We start from the raw sequence: 20,533 nt of genomic DNA on the forward strand, positions 1-20,533 counted from the left end.
ACAGAAAAAGGCTTTAGAAGCAGAAAAAATAAAAACATGGCCCAGAGACTGAATTTCTGATTTATGTAGAAAAAACAAGCTTTAGATTGTTTTTAAGACATTCAAGGCCTGTTTAAAATATACATTAAATGCCATAATATGTCCCCTTTAAGACTTTGATGAGTACAGTCTCAGTGCTGTGGTGTGGCCGAAATCCAGACTGAAAAGTGTTAAAACGATTGTTTTGCATTATAAAAACATGGATTTGAAAACAATCTTTTCAACGATTTTCCCCAAAAATGGCAGATTTGATATTGGCCTATAGTTACTAAGTGATGTAGCATCCAGATTTGATTTTTTTTTAAGAGGTTTTATTACTGCAGTTTTCAAGGCCTTGGGAAACTGGCCTGTTTGAAGAAAATTATTTATTATCTGCAATACATTATCTTGTCTACAAGATATCTTCTACATCTTAGGAAGGGATTAGATGGTGTTGCGATGGCTTCCAGTGCAACTGTGAGAAACCTTGGCGTTATTTTCGATCAGGATTTGTCGTTTAAACCATATGTCAATCAGGTTTGTAAAATAGCCTTTTTCCATCTCCGTAATATTGCAAAGATTAGGAAAATCCTCTCGCAGAGTGATGCAGAAAAACTAGTTCATGCGTTTGTATCTTCTAGACTAGATTACTGTAATGTGTTGTTAGCAAGATGTCCAAGTAATTTGCTGAATAGGCTCCAGCTGATCCAAAATGCAGCAGCACGAGTACTGACAGGAATTAGCAGGAGAGACCACATCTCTCCAGTGTTAGCGTCGCTCCATTGGTTACCCGTAAAATTCAGAATCCAATTTAAAATTTTATTACTTGCGTATAAAGCCCAAAACGGCTTAGCTCTGCATTATTTACAAGACCTGATAGTGCCTTATGTTCCTGTCAGAGCTCTCCGTTCTCAGAGTGCAGGTTTACTCGTAGTTCCTAGAGTATCTAAATGTAGATTTGGAGGGCGGGCGTTCTGCTATCAGGCACCACTACTATGGAACCAACTTCCAATCTGGGTTAAGGAGGCTGACACCACCTCCACCTTTAAAACTAAACTTAAAACATTTCTGTTTAGTAAAGCCTATAGTTAGTGTTTAGTAAACCTCTAGCTGGTGTTGGTAAATCTCTAGGTAGTGTAAACTTTAGTGTGTCAGAGTCGCTCCTGTAGTTTCTTGTGCTGCCCCCCCCCTTCTCCTCCCTTTTCTGTCTTTTGTCCATGTTGCAGCATCCTTTGCCGGACACCGGAACCTGCAGGTGGTCATGGGTGGCTTGTAGCTTGCATTACGGAGCACAAGTCTTTCCCCGACCCTGCACCCCAACCTGGGACTTGCTGATTGGGCAGGAGCTTCGGGAGCTGCATGCTGGCCTGCGGTCCCCACCCCCGGTCATCCCGTTGCTGCTTCCACCTGCCTGCTGTGCTGTTGCCGTCCCTGACCCACCAGTCTGGCCCTCGGCAGGAGGGTCCCCCCTGATGAGCCTGGTCCTGCTCAAGGTTTCTTCCTCCTAAAGGGGAGTTTTTCTTGCCACTGTTTGGCTTAAGGTTTTTCTCCCACTAGGGGAGTTTTTACCTGCCATTGTTTATGTAATAATTGCTCGGGGGTCATGTTCTGGGTATGGGTCTCTGTAAAGCGTCTAGAGACAACTCTGTTGTATTAGACGCTATATAAATAAAATTGAATTGAATTGAATTGAATACATCCGGAGCTATGCAGTTAAAAAGTATTTAAAAAAGTTTGAAGGCAGAATATCAAGACAGCATGTTGTGTGCTTTAATTTTGAAACCGTTCCGTTAGGGTAAAGTCCAGAATCAATAAAGAATCAATAAAGATGATTCTGATAACGCTGGTGCCAACACGTTGCAATGCATGAGTTTTACACTCACACTACCATTTGGAGGGAAATTATATTATTTTATCCACACAGCACACAATCCTTTGTTTATCACACATACAGACACAAAGAAAAAGAACCACCGAACGGTGTTTTGGTAATTATAACATCTGTTTGCCCTATCTCTTCCTCTAACAGTCCTAAACACTCCTACAGTGCAATGCTTTATTTTAAAGTAGCCATTGCTACTCGTCCTGATTAGTTTAAAGGCACAACCGTTGGTTTAAAGCCACCTGGTCCGGGACCAGGTCTAGCAGCTTCTTCTAAAACCGTTCTTCCACCAGCCACTGGTGGGCAACTGAAACCCGTTCAGTCCTACGAGTGTGGATTTCCAAGGAATAACCTGCTCTAAGCAAACAAGTTCTGAAATACCCCGGGCACCTGCCGGGTCGCAGGAGGAAGGAGGCCCAAACAAGTGTTAAAATAAAGGATGCCAAAATGCTAAAGACCCACAATATTCAACACCAAACTGCACAGAAATGCTTATTTCTTTAGACAGCTAATATGACAGCAACACATTAAGCACTACATTTTCAGGTCAGAGTCTAAAAAAACCCAGTTTAAAGAGCTCCACAGTCTCCTCACTCGACTCTTTAAAGAGTCAAACAGTCGGGATAACACTCAGTCATTAAATCTACTCAACCTTCCTTCTCTCAGTCATTAAACAATTTAGAATTAAATAAATGAAACTGTCTCACCCAGAAATCCCCAGTTTCTTCAGGACACCGGCCCTGCACCCCCACGCCCAGAGCGGTACATCAGGTCCACATCCACGCGAGGTGTTGGCAGTAGTCTGATGGTCCTGGTTGCACAGATGATGTCCGACAAAATGTTGTGGAAAAACCTATAAACGCTCTTTAATATGTTCTTTCAAAACAAAGTGAATAACTGGAAACTAATTTACCAAGAATAAGACTTGAGAGATGATCCAGATTTCAGTAGATTTTATTTAAGCTATTGCAAGGAAAGGGGTCACAACATACACCAGGCGTCTCGATGCAGAATGACAATGAAAAATAGCAAGCATAATAATTTTAAAGCATAAATGATGATTAATTCTTATGATTCAGAAAAAGGGAGCTAATCTTCTATGGACAAAGTATGAATCTGCAGACTAGGCTACATTTGCTCCTCACAGTAGTTTTGGTTTAATAAAGTGGCGAATGCTAAATTTTCCACCACTCTATCATCCGTCTTTGGCGTCTCCGTTATGAGATTAATGTCACAATTATGCACTGGGGGCGGGGTTTATTTGGAAGAAAAGTTTTTCAGTGGAGCCGTCACGTCCCGGTCCTCCACCCCTGGCTCCGATCCCTCATGAAGTGCTTCCTCTGACCCTGACCTCTTCCTCATCTTCATCATCATCAGCACCAGCAGCAGGATGACGACAACCAGCAGGAGGACGACGGGAGCAGAGATGACGTGGAGTCTGAATGAGCGGAAAGACTCGGCCCTCCAGCTCACATCCAGCCGGTTGTCCAGACTCAGGTGAGACGCTGCACAGGTGTACTTGTGCTTCCTCTGCAGCTCCTCTTCATCCACCATCAGCGTCTTCCTCAGCTGGTAGAGACCGTTGCCGTTGGGCAGCACCGAGCCAACGGTCATTTGGTCCTCGTCCACGGGTTCACCGTCCCGCAGCAGCGTCAGGTTGATGTGGCGAGGGTAGAAGTCTGTGGCCAGACAGGTGATCTGGGCCCCGCCCCCCCCCGGCTGTGATAGGAGGCGTAGTCGAGGTCGAACACGACGCATCACCAGGTGCTTGTTGCTCTCCAGCAGGTGTCCCATAGTCCGGGCACATAAGGGCTGGTAGAAGTTTGAAAAACGCATCTGCTCGTACATCTGCACCATGGTGTCCCAGTGGAAATCCCAACCGTCACCACCACCGTACAGGAAGTGGGTCTTGTTATACTGCACGCTGTCCGCATCATGACCATTCACACCATCCCTGGACATGATGAAATCAGGCTGACCGTCTTCCTGGACCTCACAAGCCCACATCCTCTGTATAACGTAGACGCCTGGAGAGGTCAGGTTTAGCTGTTTTCTGCCTATGTCCAACCTCCTCCTCATACTCATCATCTGGTTCTGCAGCACATTCAAGGCCAACGGTCCCAGGTCAAGCTCCGCCCATTTCTCCCCTCCACCACCAACCTTTATCAGTCGGCTTGTGTTTGAGTCATAGTACCCCACCTGGATGTCATCCAGCATCAGAACCATGGAGAACTCTGGGAACTGGGTTGGTCCTGAGATGTAGGTGAACAACCCCCACAACGAGTGCCCAGAGCCTGAAAAATACAGAGAATTATGGGTAAGACACAACATAAAGCTCGACGTGATCGTCAGATCAGAAGCTGCAGGGAAGTCAGGTGTGTTCTGATTAGTCCTCCTTCTGTTGTTCTGGAAATAAATAAATAAATAAAGAAACACAGCTGTTTCCAGCAGTAATTGTTACCTGAACTCATCACAAGGGGGAGGAGCAGAGACCCCGACATCAGCTGGAGAAAAAACATAGCGATTACTCCTCTGATCAGTCCTGATCAACTGTTTCTTCCTGTTCTGCTCTACTTTTGGCTTGTTGCGCAGCTCGACCAACCAGCACTCTGCATCCTGGTGTCTCCGGACTCTGACCAATCAGAAACATGGAAGAACAGTAGGCGGTTCCAGACGGGACCATCAGGTGTGAGGGATCAACGTCCAACCAGTCAGGTGATCCTGCAGGACTCCACCCTTCACCTGGAAATCACCTGAGGCTGAAGGTCCAAACTCCAACTTCTCTTTATTTTCCTCCAGACATAGGCCGACTGATAAAGGTTGGTGCTGGAGGGAAGAAACGGGCTGAGCTTGATCTGGGACAGGTAGCTTTGAATGTGGTGCAGTACATTATAATGGAGATGAGGTCGAGGTTGGACATAGTCTGAAAACAGCTGAACCTGACCTCTGCAGGCGTCTACGTTCAACAGAGGATGTCAGTTTGTGAGGTCCAGGAAGACGGTTGTAGAGGAATTGTTTTTATGTATGTATTGTTGGACCACACCCAGTGATCATGTGGACTGTTATAAATGTATATGAACTTTTCAGGATTATGAATTCCAAGTGAAAGCCAGACTTTGGTTTCGTCCTGGGGCCAGAGTTTTTATGACTGCATGACTCCAGACTAGAGAACAGACCCCCTGGGTTTACGACACCTGGGAGGGGGGTCAGACCCATAAGCCCCACAAAATCAGCAGGGTTCCTGGAGGAACAAAGGAAAAGACAACGCAAAGGGACCAGAGAACAGACCCCCTGGGGTTACGACCCCAGGGGGGGTTCAGACGCAGTGGAGCCCCCAGGAAACCAGTGGAGGGTCCTGAAAGGGGGGGGGACTGTCCCTCACAGTAAAACCGCCCCCAAGCCCAAAAGCGGGGAGCACCCAATCATCTGGCCAGGGGCTGGTGACGTCACGCAGCCTGCGGAACTCAAACTCCTGTCCTGCCGAGCGCTCTTTCTCTCTCCCTCAGCCAGCGGACCGGACAAGACGTGCCTGCCGACCGAGGCAGCCACGGCCGCATCTACCCATTTATTCCTGAGCGCTGCGACGGGACGGGGGGGTGGGGGGGGGGGGGGGGGTGGGGGGGGGGGGGGGGGGGTGGGGGGGGTGTCGTAAGACCCGTTACCACGGAGCGCACTGCGCTCCCTACTTTCTCTCCTTTCTAATTTCTGATCCTCCGGTCAGTCTGCCAGCTCAGCCCGAGGAGCACCCAGCCACCTGTGTCCGTGAGGCCCACGCGCTCATCAGCCCGGACGGGAGCCCGCACGTCTGACGAGTGGACCGGACCCCCGCGCGCACCGAGACGCAGTGATAGGCTCCGTTGACCAGGGCGGGATCGCCCGGGTGCTGCACGCTGCACCCCTGTCTTTTTATTTCTTCAGAGTCGAAGGAGAAGAGAGAGAGACGAGAGACTGCTGGGACTGAAAGCCGAGAGAAACGAGGCCGCATCGGACTGGAACCCCCGACAGAACCCGCAGCCCAGATCCAGAATCCAAGGGAGACGTGAGGCTTTGTTTGGGCGATCAGTCAGTTAGAACGGTGTAAAAGCTGAACTTATGTTTAATGAGATTACCGTATGCGTATTACTGTACGTTATCATTATTGTGTTCGTTATTGTGTTCATTATTGCTTTGACTCCTTTACCTTCCATGCATTTAACATTTAACTTTCATTTCATTTTTATTGATTGTTGTTTTTCTTAATTAATGGTTTTATAATACGTAGTGTGCCATCAGAATTATTTGGGGTGTTGCGTTTATCATCTTTTGACACCTGTATGGAAATAAATTCTGATTGATTTTTAATGAGTGGTTTTTGTTGTTTCATGCAATTTGGTCACAATTGATTTGTTTGACAGAGCCTAGAGTTCGGATTTCACGCCTTCAATTGTTATTCTGTAAGTGATAGTAAGATTTACTGTTATGCAGGATAATCCTAATCATATGAGACTGATTTTCTGCTGTTTAGTTATCATTTTTCCCTGGATTAAGGCCCCGGGGTGGTGCCCCTACGAGAATTATTATCATTTTGGTAATTCAATTTGATAAATAGTCAACTTTATTAATTATTAATAATTCTTTAATAGAATTATCATTAGCCTTCGATAACTGATCAGCTTAGTTACCTGAGTTGCACAACAGTATAATCATTTGGTTGAAATCCAACACTGGGAACCATCTACTTCAAAATTATTGCTATATGAACTTTAAGATAAGGGAGGAAGAAAAAGGGACAGTGCGCATCTCTCCGGCATGTGTGCCCCTGAGGGACACAGGTGTGGGTGTGTGTCTCTCTCTGTGACCCTCCCTCCGTCTCTGTCTGTGTGTGTGTGTGTGTGTGTGTGTGTGTGTGTGTGTGTGTGTGTGTGTGTGTGTGTGTGTGTGTGTGTGTGTGTGTGTGTGTCTTTCCTCCCCATCTGCATCTCTCTTGTAGTGGAGAGAGAGTGACAGTTTTGTATAATCGTTGTTGTTTTTAAAGCTTTGGTGTCCATAAAGAATCACTGCAACTCTATGCAAAGGAATGTGTGTGCTATAAAGTATCTGCTTGTATTTGTTCAGATTGGAGGGAAACACATGCATGGGCCTCTTGCAAAGAGGCCTCACTCTGTGTATGTGCAATCTCCCCTTTCTTGGATACAAGGAGCGTCATACATCACACCAGGTGTCTAGTTGTAGCTTTTGTTTGAACAATTTACACCAAGATTAGTAATAAACAAGTGTCTCTCGGGGAATCCTCCCTATGAGGGCCAAAACGATCTCCAGATTTTGAGCAATGAGACGAGACGTGGGAGACAGCACCTATGGTGGTAAAAAAGACGCTGGGGAGGGTGGATAGTGTTGTAAGAAATTGAAGGATTTATTGCTGTACCACTGGCCGAATTGACATGAGGAGAAGTTTTGAGGGATACTGTTGGATACAGGGGCGTGGCCCCCAGATCCTTCAAAAGTATATAGGAAGAATGGAAATCTACTAAGTTTTAGAGTCGGCACCGGGACCATGCCGGCTCTCCTGTGTATGGGTGCTGATTGTAATCCTTGCAATAAAGACCTGCACAGTATTTGAACGGAACACCAGCTGAAACTTTGACTCCAGTGTTTTTCTTCAAGTCCATGGATGAAGGAAAAACTTGTGACCATGTGGGGTAAGAAAAAACTTAGATTTATTGTGGAGGTCCCGAAAAGGATTTTCTCTACACGGTCAGCCTGATTTCATCATGTTAAGGGATGGAGCAAATGGTCATGATGCCGACAGCATCCATTGTAACACGACTCACTTCCTGTACGGCGGTGGTGACGGTTGGGAGTTCCAGTTGCACAGCATGAAGTACACATACATGCAGATGATTTACACAAACATCTACCAGCCCTTATGTGCCCGGACTCTGCAACACCTGCTGGAGAGCAACAAGCTCCTGGTGATGCGTCGTGTTCGACCTCGACTACGCCTCCTATCACAGCCGGGGGGGGGGCGGGGCCCAGATCACCTGTCTGGCCACAGACTTCTACCCTCGCCACATCAACCTGACGCTGCTTCGGGACGGTGAACCCGTCGACAAGGAGGAAATGAGAGTTGGCTCAGTGCTGCCCAACGGCAACGGTCTCTACCAGCTGAGGAACACGCTGATGGTGGATGAAGAGGAGCTGCAGAGGAAGCACAAGTACACCTGTGCAGCGTCTCACCTGAGTCTGGACAACCGGCTGGACGTGAGCTGGAGGGCAGAGTCTTTCCGCTCATTCAGAGTCCACGTCATCTCTGCTCCCATCGTCCTGCTGGTTGTCGTCATCCTGCTGCTGGTGCTGATGATGATGAAGATGAGGAAGAGGTCAGGGTCAGAGGGCATCTCCATGGAAACACAGGAGAGTCCTGGTGCCAGCACTGATGATATATATATATATATATATATATATATATATATATATATATATATATATGCCTATATCTGTCTCCGCCCCACGCCTATGGAACTCTCTACCTGACTACGTCAGGAATGCACCTTCTGTGGAGTCCTTTAAAACGGGCCTTAAAACACTTTTTTACAAGCAGGCTTTCCCCTGAACTCTTCCCTTGACTCCTTTTATTCCCATATTTTTTAAATTTATTTGTTATCTTTTTGCTGCCCAGAATTTTTTATCTTACTAGTAGCTAGGTTTTGTCTTAGTTTCTTAGTCTTGTTTTTAGTCTTCTTTGTAAAGCTCTCTGAGATCTGTCGCTTCAGGTGAAAAGCTCTATATAAATTGAAATTATTATTATATATATATATATATTTATATATATATTTATATGTTTTTCCACAACATTTTGTCGGACATCGTCTGTGAAACCAGGACCAGCAGACTACTGCCAACATCACCTCGCGTGGATGTGGACCTGATGTACCGCTCTGGGCGTGGGGGTGCAGGGCCGGTGTCCTGAAGAAACTGGGTTTTTTTTGGGTGAGACAGTTTCATTTATTTAATCCTAAATTGTTTAATAACTGAGATGATGGAAGGAAGGTTGAGTAGATTTAATGACTGAGTGTTATCTTGACTTGACAGTAAGGAGACTATGGAGCTCTTTAAACTGGGTTTTTGAAACTTTGACCTGAGAATTTTTGTGTGTGCTTTATTTTAACACTTGTTTGGGCCTCCTTCCTCCTGCGACCCGGCAGGTGCCTGGACTATTTCAGAACTTGTTTGCTTAGAGCAGGTTATTCCTTGGAAATCCACACTAGTAGGACTGAACGGGTTTCAGTTGCCCACCAGTGGCTGGTGGAAGAACAGCTTTAGGGGTAACTGCTAAACCTGGTCCCGGACCAGGCGGTTTTAAACCAATGGTTGTGCCTTTAAACTAATCAGGATGTAGCGATACTTTACGGAGGATGGTGAGTGTTTAGGACTGTCACAGGAAGCGATAGGGCAAACAGATAATATATTATTATATTTATAATTATAGTTATAATTACCAAAACACCGTTGGGTGGTTCTTTTTTTTTTACTCTGTATGCGTGATAAAAAAAAGGATTGTGTGCTGTGTGAATAAAATAATATAATTTCCCTCCAAATGGTAGTCTGAGTGTAAAACCACCAGCGTTATCAGAATCATCTTTATTGGTTCTTTATTGATCCTCGGCTTTACATGGGTGGAATCTGACAGGAGCCTGTTGATTCCTGGTTGCTCTTAAACTGACAGCGAGTGCCTGGGCTTCCTGTGGAAGAAAAAAAAACAAGGAAAGAATCTAAGACATATCAGTAATTTTGATAAATTTCACCTCTGGGATTGATCGTTGAGTTGTTCTGACCGTTGTGCTGCAGAACTGATAAGCTGATCCCATCAACCTGAAGGGTGACATGGAAGAATTGTGGGATGTTGTTTTAAAAATCCAACGAATATTGATTAGTTTTTGTCTCTGTAGTTGTACTTTTGGGAGGATGATTTCTTCTAAATGAACAGTGACTGTGTTTTGTTGTATCCGACAGAACGGAGATTCATCCAAGATCTGCAAGTGGTTTATGAAGCTGTTTTAGTTCTCCTTCTGTGCCTAATTTGACCACCATTGTGACACAGATTCCTAGTTCAGCAGAATATATTTCAGTGTTCCTGTGGATCCTGATAGTCGGTTTAGGTTTGCATTTAACTTGAAAGGTGAACATTGGACTTTCACTCGTCTGTGCCAAGGTTACTGTGAATCACCTACCATCTATAATGCTGCTTTGACGCGAAGTGTTAACTCCTGGTACTGCACTCCTGCAGTAAACAACTCACATTTCTGGGGTGCGTTATTTCTGCTGAAGGCAGACGATTGCTGCCTGTTACAAAGAAACAGAGGATGTCATTTCTGGGAAGCTGTTCTTACTGTGGAATCTTCCTACCATGTTATGCTGCATTGGAGGCTCCTCTGAGCCTCTTATTCATGGGGAGGGTTTGCGAGATCATGGTGGTCTGGACTCCTGAAGCGGTCGAGGCGTTCCACCAGCTGAAACTAGCTCTACAACCCTCTCCTGCTTTATGGGCGTCTGACTTTGGCCATCCTTTCACCCAAATGGTGGATGAAAGGATGAGATGCATGACCTCAGTTCCCCTGCAGGGACATGGGGGGGTGATGAGACCTGTTGCCAGTTAGCTGGACCCGGTTGTGGCTGGGTTACCTCAATGTCTTGATGCTGCTGCTGCAGCTGAATAAGCTGCGTGGTTGTAATTTTGGAGGTACTTAAATCAAATGTTTAAAAGGCAGGAAGGTTTTTAGATTAGTTAACCCTTCATGCCTGAAATATGCCGTGCCACATATTTAATATGTAAGTTATATTTATTATTTCTTTTGTACACCACAAGTAACACTATTCGACTGTTGCTAAGTGTTGGGCCACAGTCCTGTATTGAACATGGAAAGACTTGATTTCTTATGAGTCTTAATGAGTGTGTAAACTACAGCTCACCTGTGCAGGAAACACTTAAACTCTCGGTGCGCACATACCTTCCGGGCCAGTTTACGTTTATAGAAAAAATAAATCCCATAACACAAACAAAACAACAAAAAGAAAGCTTTACAACAATCCAGAACAAATTTGCCCCTTTGAATTTACCTTTTTAATTTGTTCTCTTTTTTCCACTTTACCTTTTGGATATTCACACACAACTCACATTATGGCCTTTTACAATGATTAATTCTTACAATTCAGAAAAACAGAAGTAATCTTTTATGGACAAAGTATGAATCTGCAGACTCTGTTCAAGGCTACATTTGCTCCTCACAGTATTGGTTTAATAAAGTGGTGAATGCTAAATTATCCATCACAATCTCATCCGTCTTTGGCGTCTCCATTATGAGATTAATATCACAATTCTGCACTGGGGATGGGGTTTATTTGGATGAAATCTGCTTCAGTGGAGCTGTCACGTCCCGGTCCTCCACCCCTGGCTCCGATCCCTCATGAAGTGCTTCCTCTGTACCTGACCTCTTCCTCATCTTCATCATCAGCACCAGCACCAGCAGCAGGATGACGACAACCAGCAGGACGACGGGAGCGGAGATGACGTGGAGTCTGAATGAATGGAAAGACTCCGCCCTCCAGCTCACGTCCAGCCGGTTGTCCAGACTCAGGTGAGACGCTGCACAGGTGTACTTGTGCTTCCTCTGCAGCTCCTCTTCATCCACCATCAGCGTCTTCCTCAGCTGGTAGAGACCGTTGCCGTTGGGCAGCACTGAGCCAACGGTCATTTGGTCCTCGTCCACGGGTTCACCGTCCCGCAGCAGCGTCAGGTTGATGTGGCGAGGGTAGAAGTCTGTGGCCAGACAGGTGATGTGGGCCCCGCCCCCCCCCGGCTGTGATAGGAGGCGTAGTCGAGGTCGAACACGACGCATCACCCGGTTCTTCTCACTCTCCAGCAGGTGTTGCATAGTCCGGGCACATAAGGGCAGGTAGACCTTTGAGAAGAGCATCTGCTCGTACAACTGCTCCATGGTGTCCCACTGGAAATCCCAACCGTCACCACCGCTGTAGAGGAAGTGAGTCGTGTTGTAAAGGATGCTGTCGCCATCATGACCATTTGCAACATTCCTGACCATGATGAAATCAGGCTGACCGTCGTCCTGGACCTCACAAACCACCATCCTCTGTTGAACGTAGACGCCTGGAGAGGTCAGGTTCAGCTGTTTTCTGACTATGTCCAACCTCATCCTCATCTCCATTACAATCTCCTGCAGCACATCCAAGGCTAACTGTCCCAGGTCAAGCTCCGCCCCTTTCTCACCTCCAGCACCAACCTTTATGATTTGGTCTATGTCTAAGTCATAGTACCCCACTTGGATGTCATCCACCATCAGAACCCCAGAGAACTCTGGGAACTGGTTTGGTCCTGAGATGTAGGTGAACAACACCGACATCGAGTGCCCGAAGCCTAAAAAATACAGAGAATTATGGGTAAGACACAACATAAAGCTCGACGTGATCGTCAGATCAGAAGCTGCAGGGAAGTCAGGTGTGTCCTGATTAGTCCTCCTTCTGTTGTTCTGGAAATAAATAAAGAAATAAAAAAACACAGCTGTTTCCAGCAGTATTTGTTACCTGAACTCATCACAAGGGGGAGGAGCAGAGACCCCGACATCAGCTGGAGAAAAAACATAGCGATTACTCCTCTGATCAGTCCTGATCAACTGTTTCTTCCTGTTCTGCTCTACTTTGGGCTTGTTGCGCAGCTCGACCAACCAGCAATCTGCATCCTGGTGTCTCCGGACTCTGACCAATCAGAAACATGGAAGAACAGTAGGCGGTTCCAGACGGGACCATCAGGTGTGAGGGATCAACGTCCAACCAGTCAGGTGATCCTGCAGGACTCCACCCTTCACCTGGAAATCACCTGAGGCTGAAGGTCCAAACTCCAACTTCTCTTTATTTTCCTCCAGACATAGGCCGACTGATAAAGGTTGGTGCTGGAGGGAAGAAACGGGCTGAGCTTGATCTGGGACAGGTAGCTTTGAATGTGGTGCAGTACATTATAATGGAGATGAGGTCGAGGTTGGACATAGTCAGAAAACAGCTGAACCTGACCTCTGCAGGCGTCTACGTTCAACAGAGGATGTCAGTTTGTGAGGTCCAGGAAGACGGTTGTAGAGGAATTGTTTTTATGTATGTATTGTTGGACCACACCCAGTGATCATGTGGACTGTTATAAATGTATATGAACTTTTCAGGATTATGAATTCCAAGTGAAAGCCAGACTTTGGTTTCGTCCTGGGGCCAGAGTTTTTATGACTGCATGACTCCAGACTAGAGAACAGACTCCCTGGGTTTACGACACCTGGGAGGGGGGTCAGACCCATAAGCCCCACAAAATCAGCAGGGTTCCTGGAGGAACAAAGGAAAAGACAACGCAAAGGGACCAGAGAACAGACCCCCTGGGGTTACGACCCCAGGGGGGGTTCAGACGCAGTGGAGCCCCCAGGAAACCAGTGGAGGGTCCTGAAAGGGGGGGGACTGTCCCTCACAGTAAAACCGCCCCCAAGCCCAAAAGCGGGGAGCACCCAATCATCTGGCCAGGGGCTGGTGACGTCACGCAGCCCGCGGAACTCAAACTCCTGTCCTGCCGAGCGCTCTTTCTCTCTCCCTCAGCCAGCGGACCGGACAAGACGTGCCTGCCGACCGAGGCAGCCACGGCCGCATCTACCCATTTATTCCTGAGCGCTGCGACGAGACGGGGGGGGGGGGGGGGGGGGGGGGGCGCTTCGAGCCTGGAGTGTCCGGCGGAGCGTAAGACCCGTTACCACGGAGCGCACTGCGCTCCCGACTTTCTCTCCTTTCTAATTTCTCTCTCCGCTCTAAGTTCTCTCCCGAGGAGGGCCTGATCCTCCGGTCAGCCTGCCAGCTCAGCCCGAGGAGCACCCAGCCACCTGTGGCCGAGGCCGCATCGGACTGGAACCCCCGACAGAACCCGCAGCCCAGATCCAGAATCCAGAGGAGACGTGAGGCTGTGTTTGGGCGATCAGTCAGTTAGAACGGTGTAAAAGCTGAATTTATGTTTAATGAGATTACCGTATGCGTATTACTGTACATTATCATTATTGTGTTCGTTATGGTGTTCATTATTGCTTTGACTCCTTTACCTTCCATGCATTTAACATTTAACTTTCATTTCATTTTTATTGATTGTTGTTTTTCTTAATTAATGGTTTTATAATACGTAGTGTGCCATCAGAATTATTTGGGGTGTTGCGTTTATCATCTTTTGACACCTGTATGTAAATAAATTCTGATTGATTTTTAATGAGCGGTTTTTGTTGTTTCATGCAATTTGGTCACAATTGATTTGTTTGACAGAGCCTAGAGTTCGGATTTCACGCCTTCAATTGTTATTCTGTAAGTGATAGTAAGATTTACTGTTATGCAGGATAATCCTAATCATATGAGACTGATTTTCTGCTGTTTAGTTATAATTTTTCCCTGGATTAAGGCCCCGGGGTGGTGCCCCTACGAGAATTATTATCATTTTGGTAATTCAATTTGATAAATAGTCAACTTTATTAATTATTAATAATTCTTTAATAGAATTATCATTAGCCTTCGATAACTGATCAGCTTAGTTACCTGAGTTGCACAACAGTATAATCATTTGGTTGAAATCTAACACTGGGAACCATCTACTTCAAAATTATTGCTATATGAACTTTAAGATAAGGGAGGAAGAAAAAGGGACAGTGTGCGTCTCTATCTCTCCGGCATGTGTACCCCTGAGGGACACAGGTGTGGGTGTGTGTCTCTCTCTGTGACTCTCCCTCCGTCTCTGTCTGTGTGTGTGTGTGTGTGTGTGTGTGTGTGTGTGTGTGTGTGTGTGTGTGTGTGTGTGTGTGTGTGTGTGTGTGTGTGTGTGTGTGTGTGTGTGTGTGTGTGTCTTTCCTCCCCATCTGCATCTCTCTTGTAGTGGAGAGAGAGTGACAGTTTTGTATAATCGTTGTTGTTTTTAAAGCTTTGGTGTCCGTAAAGAATCACTGCAACTCTATGCAAAGGAATGTGTGTGCTATAAAGTATCTGCTTGTATTTGTTCAGATTGGAGGGAAACACATGCATGGGCCTCTTGCAAAGAGGCCTCACTCTGTGTATGTGCAAATGATCTCCCCTTTCTTGGATACAAGGAGCGTCATACATCATTGTTTGAACAATTTACACCAAGATTAGTAATAAACAAGTGTCTCTCGGGGAATCCTCCCTATGAGGGCCAAAACGATCTCCAGATTTTGAGCAATGAGACGAGACGTGGGAGACAGCACCTATGGTGGTAAAAAAGACGCTGGGGAGGGTGGATAGTGTTGTAAGAAATTGAAGGATTTATTGCTGTACCACTGGCCGAATTGACATGAGGAGAAGTTTTGAGGGATACTGTTGGATACAGGGGCGTGGCCCCCAGATCCTTCAAAAGTATATAAGAAGAATGGAAATCTACTAAGTTTTAGAGTCGGCACCGGGACCATGCCGGCTCTCCTGTGTATGGGTGCTGATTGTAATCCTTGCAATAAAGACCTGCACAGTATTTGAACGGAACACCAGCTGAAACTTTGACTCCAGTGTTTTTCTTCAAGTCCATGGATGAAGGAAAAACTTGTGACCATGTGGGGTAAGAAAAAACTTAGATTTATTGTGGAGGTCCCGAAAAGGATTTTCTCTACACGGTCAGCCTGATTTCATCATGTTAAGGGATGGAGCAAATGGTCATGATGCCGACAGCATCCATTGTAACACGACTCACTTCCTGTACGGCGGTGGTGACGGTTGGGAGTTCCAGTTGCACAGCATGAAGTACACATACATGCAGATGATTTACACAAACATCTACCAGCCCTTATGTGCCCGGACTCTGCAACACCTGCTGGAGAGCAACAAGCTCCTGGTGATGCGTCGTGTTCGACCTCGACTACGCCTCCTATCACAGCCGGGGGGGGGGCGGGGCCCAGATCACCTGTCTGGCCACAGACTTCTACCCTCGCCACATCAACCTGACGCTGCTTCGGGACGGTGAACCCGTCGACAAGGAGGAAATGAGAGTTGGCTCAGTGCTGCCCAACGGCAACGGTCTCTACCAGCTGAGGAACACGCTGATGGTGGATGAAGAGGAGCTGCAGAGGAAGCACAAGTACACCTGTGCAGCGTCTCACCTGAGTCTGGACAACCGGCTGGACGTGAGCTGGAGGGCAGAGTCTTTCCGCTCATTCAGAGTCCACGTCATCTCTGCTCCCATCGTCCTGCTGGTTGTCGTCATCCTGCTGCTGGTGCTGATGATGATGAAGATGAGGAAGAGGTCAGGGTCAGAGGGCATCTCCATGGAAACACAGGAGAGTCCTGGTGCCAGCACTGATGATATATATATATATATATATATATATATATATGCCTATATCTGTCTCCGCCCCACGCCTATGGAACTCTCTACCTGACTACGTCAGGAATGCACCTTCTGTGGAGTCCTTTAAAACGGGCCTTAAAACACTTTTTTACAAGCAGGCTTTCCCCTGAACTCTTCCCTTGACTCCTTTTATTCCCATATTTTTTAAATTTATTTGTTATCTTTTTGCTGCCCAGAATTTTTTATCTTACTAGTAGCTAGGTTTTGTCTTAGTTTCTTAGTCTTGTTTTTAGTCTTCTTTGTAAAGCTCTCTGAGATCTGTCGCTTCAGGTGAAAAGCTCTATATAAATTGAAATTATTATTATATATATATATATATTTATATATATATTTATATGTTTTTCCACAACATTTTGTCGGACATCGTCTGTGAAACCAGGACCAGCAGACTACTGCCAACATCACCTCGCGTGGATGTGGACCTGATGTACCGCTCTGGGCGTGGGGGTGCAGGGCCGGTGTCCTGAAGAAACTGGGTTTTTTTTGGGTGAGACAGTTTCATTTATTTAATCCTAAATTGTTTAATAACTGAGATGATGGAAGGAAGGTTGAGTAGATTTAATGACTGAGTGTTATCTTGACTTGACAGTAAGGAGACTATGGAGCTCTTTAAACTGGGTTTTTGAAACTTTGACCTGAGAATTTTTGTGTGTGCTTTATTTTAACACTTGTTTGGGCCTCCTTCCTCCTGCGACCCGGCAGGTGCCTGGACTATTTCAGAACTTGTTTGCTTAGAGCAGGTTATTCCTTGGAAATCCACACTAGTAGGACTGAACGGGTTTCAGTTGCCCACCAGTGGCTGGTGGAAGAACAGCTTTAGGGGTAACTGCTAAACCTGGTCCCGGACCAGGCGGTTTTAAACCAATGGTTGTGCCTTTAAACTAATCAGGATGTAGCGATACTTTACGGAGGATGGTGAGTGTTTAGGACTGTCACAGGAAGCGATAGGGCAAACAGATAATATATTATTATATTTATAATTATAGTTATAATTACCAAAACACCGTTGGGTGGTTCTTTTTTTTTTACTCTGTATGCGTGATAAAAAAAAGGATTGTGTGCTGTGTGAATAAAATAATATAATTTCCCTCCAAATGGTAGTCTGAGTGTAAAACCACCAGCGTTATCAGAATCATCTTTATTGGTTCTTTATTGATCCTCGGCTTTACATGGGTGGAATCTGACAGGAGCCTGTTGATTCCTGGTTGCTCTTAAACTGACAGCGAGTGCCTGGGCTTCCTGTGGAAGAAAAAAAAACAAGGAAAGAATCTAAGACATATCAGTAATTTTGATAAATTTCACCTCTGGGATTGATCGTTGAGTTGTTCTGACCGTTGTGCTGCAGAACTGATAAGCTGATCCCATCAACCTGAAGGGTGACATGGAAGAATTGTGGGATGTTGTTTTAAAAATCCAACGAATATTGATTAGTTTTTGTCTCTGTAGTTGTACTTTTGGGAGGATGATTTCTTCTAAATGAACAGTGACTGTGTTTTGTTGTATCCGACAGAACGGAGATTCATCCAAGATCTGCAAGTGGTTTATGAAGCTGTTTTAGTTCTCCTTCTGTGCCTAATTTGACCACCATTGTGACACAGATTCCTAGTTCAGCAGAATATATTTCAGTGTTCCTGTGGATCCTGATAGTCGGTTTAGGTTTGCATTTAACTTGAAAGGTGAACATTGGACTTTCACTCGTCTGTGCCAAGGTTACTGTGAATCACCTACCATCTATAATGCTGCTTTGACGCGAAGTGTTAACTCCTGGTACTGCACTCCTGCAGTAAACAACTCACATTTCTGGGGTGCGTTATTTCTGCTGAAGGCAGACGATTGCTGCCTGTTACAAAGAAACAGAGGATGTCATTTCTGGGAAGCTGTTCTTACTGTGGAATCTTCCTACCATGTTATGCTGCATTGGAGGCTCCTCTGAGCCTCTTATTCATGGGGAGGGTTTGCGAGATCATGGTGGTCTGGACTCCTGAAGCGGTCGAGGCGTTCCACCAGCTGAAACTAGCTCTACAACCCTCTCCTGCTTTATGGGCGTCTGACTTTGGCCATCCTTTCACCCAAATGGTGGATGAAAGGATGAGATGCATGACCTCAGTTCCCCTGCAGGGACATGGGGGGGTGATGAGACCTGTTGCCAGTTAGCTGGACCCGGTTGTGGCTGGGTTACCTCAATGTCTTGATGCTGCTGCTGCAGCTGAATAAGCTGCGTGGTTGTAATTTTGGAGGTACTTAAATCAAATGTTTAAAAGGCAGGAAGGTTTTTAGATTAGTTAACCCTTCATGCCTGAAATATGCCGTGCCACATATTTAATATGTAAGTTATATTTATTATTTCTTTTGTACACCACAAGTAACACTATTCGACTGTTGCTAAGTGTTGGGCCACAGTCCTGTATTGAACATGGAAAGACTTGATTTCAATTCTGAGGCCTAGTTCTGAGGTAAACTCTGAGGCCAGCCTGGATTTCTTAAAGCCGACTGCATGGTTTGAAACAAAGGAACCTCCATAATGACTCAAAGCCGTGGCAGGCTTTGCATTTATGGATCTTTGGATATAAGTAATAGCACCCTCATTGGGCATGGAACCCAAATCGCAGGAGAGGCCGAAATCGATCTATGGCAGCCTGGGCTCAGCTATTAAGAGCATGTTTCCCCTTTCTCACTCTCTTTCTCCCAAACTCCTCCTTTCTTGCTCCCAAGATCTCTTCTCCTTCAGCCCTGTCCACTGTCCCATGGAGTTCTCTGTGAGCTATGAAAAAGGCCACAGCTCCTATTTTAGCATGAAGAGCTACTAGCTATGGGCCGTCCTTCTCCATTATCCATTATTAGTCTGGAGCGCTGCAACGAGTGACCCACGAATGTTCTGAGCCCCAGATGAGCCGAACGAGGGACCCTCGCATGCCCCGACGTGAACGCCTTCGGACCGACCTGGAGCTGTAGGAGGCCCAGCTGCTGTACCCATAATGCACCACTCATCCACACGGAGATGAGAAGGGCAGGAGAGAGAGAGAGCCACTCTTTATCAGGATCACTTGCGGAGCGTAACCATCCAGCTGTTCACCAAGGAGCGCTGGCCGGCCAGACCAAACCACTTTTTCCTTCACTTCCAAAGATCCAGGTAAGAAGCCCCCGCCCCCCACACACACACACACTCACACACTCACACACACAGAGAGAGTCACACACACATTGTCATCTGAAGTTTGTGTTCATGTTTAGTTAGTTGTAGTTTATGTGTAGTTTAGGCATCAGAATTTATCCCAAGTGTTAGTTCACTGTCTTTTAACGCTTGTGTAAATATATTCTGATTCATATGAATGAGAAAAAGTTGTTTCTGTTTATTTCGCACATATTTGTTAAATTTCCTGGTTCCAAAGGCCTGTGCTAGGAATCCTTCCTTCAAGGTTACTCTATAGCGCCACCCCTGGCACCAGGCTGGCACGCATAGAATAACACCTACTTTGAGACTGATTTAGTCATTATTTCCTGAGCGGGGGGTCCGGTGGCTCCCCGTTTGCATCAGTCATTTTGATAAGTCATCTTCATTATTAATTATTAATATTTATCATAAGACAATTATTAATATCTCTGTAATAACTGAACCAGCACCCCCTTTGTTGCACGACATAAATTATTCCCCGTATGAGGCTTTTAATATACCAGCTTTGTGTCAAATCTGTGTAAAATAATCTAATATTGATTTTGATTAAAAAAAAATTATGTTAATTGATACTCCACTTCTCTGAAACATAAGCATACATCAGATGTGTTTTGTGTATTGCTTGACTTCATTGTAGAGCTAGCGCATTAATTGCACTGTAAAAATGTTATTGTAGATTTAACTATCTTTTAACACTTGTGTAAATAAATTCTGATTCATTTGAATGAGAGAAGTTGTTTGTGTTGATTGATTCAATTTGATAAGTAATCTTCTGTATTAATCAAACACACCTGCTCCTGCTCCTGCCCCGGCCCCGACCCCTGCTCCTGCCCTTCCCCTTGCCCCTGCCCCCACCCCTGCCCCTTCCCTGCTCCTGCCCTTCCCCTTGCCCCTGCCCCTGCCCCTCCCCCTGCCCCTGCCCCTGTCCCGGCCCCCTGCCCCTGTCCCGTCCCCTGCTCCTGCCCTGCCCCTTCCCTGCCCTGCCCTGCCCCGCCCCTGCCCCTCCCCCTGCCCCTTCCCTGCCCCTCCCCCTGCCCCTGTCCCGTCCCCTGCTCCT

The 20,533-nt window shown here is 46.1% G+C and overlaps 2 protein-coding genes across 2 annotated transcripts; both read right to left on the reverse strand.

The window, feature by feature from the left end:
* Window positions 1-2,838: 2,838 nt before the first annotated feature.
* Window positions 2,839-4,470, reverse strand: LOC133440501 (hereditary hemochromatosis protein homolog). The gene is made up of 2 exons (XM_061717773.1): window positions 4,362-4,470; window positions 2,839-4,194 (listed from the first exon to the last, which is right to left on the reverse strand). The coding sequence occupies exons 1-2, from the start codon at window positions 4,417-4,419 to the stop codon at window positions 3,158-3,160; spliced, it is 1,095 nt and encodes a 364-aa protein (XP_061573757.1). The 5' UTR covers window positions 4,420-4,470; the 3' UTR covers window positions 2,839-3,157.
* Window positions 4,471-10,771: 6,301 nt separating this feature from the next.
* Window positions 10,772-12,597, reverse strand: LOC133440502 (hereditary hemochromatosis protein homolog). Its single transcript, XM_061717774.1, has 2 exons — window positions 12,479-12,597; window positions 10,772-12,311 (listed from the first exon to the last, which is right to left on the reverse strand). Exons 1-2 carry the CDS (start codon window positions 12,534-12,536, stop codon window positions 11,275-11,277), a joined length of 1,095 nt encoding a protein of 364 aa, XP_061573758.1. The 5' UTR covers window positions 12,537-12,597; the 3' UTR covers window positions 10,772-11,274.
* Between the last annotated feature and the right edge of the window lie 7,936 nt (window positions 12,598-20,533).

This window comes from Cololabis saira, chromosome 3 (assembly GCF_033807715.1).
Source record: "Cololabis saira isolate AMF1-May2022 chromosome 3, fColSai1.1, whole genome shotgun sequence".
In the NCBI taxonomy this organism is placed as follows: Eukaryota; Metazoa; Chordata; class Actinopteri; order Beloniformes; family Belonidae; genus Cololabis; species Cololabis saira.

Coding starts and splice junctions, on each gene's coding strand:
- LOC133440501 (XM_061717773.1), bottom strand. CDS start 4,419: ATGTTTTTTCTCCAGCTGATGTCGGGGTCTCTGCTCCTCCCCCTTGTG. Junction 4,195..4,361: donor CCCCCTTGTGATGAGTTCAG/GTAACAATTACT, acceptor TGTATTTTTCAG/GCTCTGGGCACTCGTTGTGG.
- LOC133440502 (XM_061717774.1), bottom strand. CDS start 12,536: ATGTTTTTTCTCCAGCTGATGTCGGGGTCTCTGCTCCTCCCCCTTGTG. Junction 12,312..12,478: donor CCCCCTTGTGATGAGTTCAG/GTAACAAATACT, acceptor TGTATTTTTTAG/GCTTCGGGCACTCGATGTCG.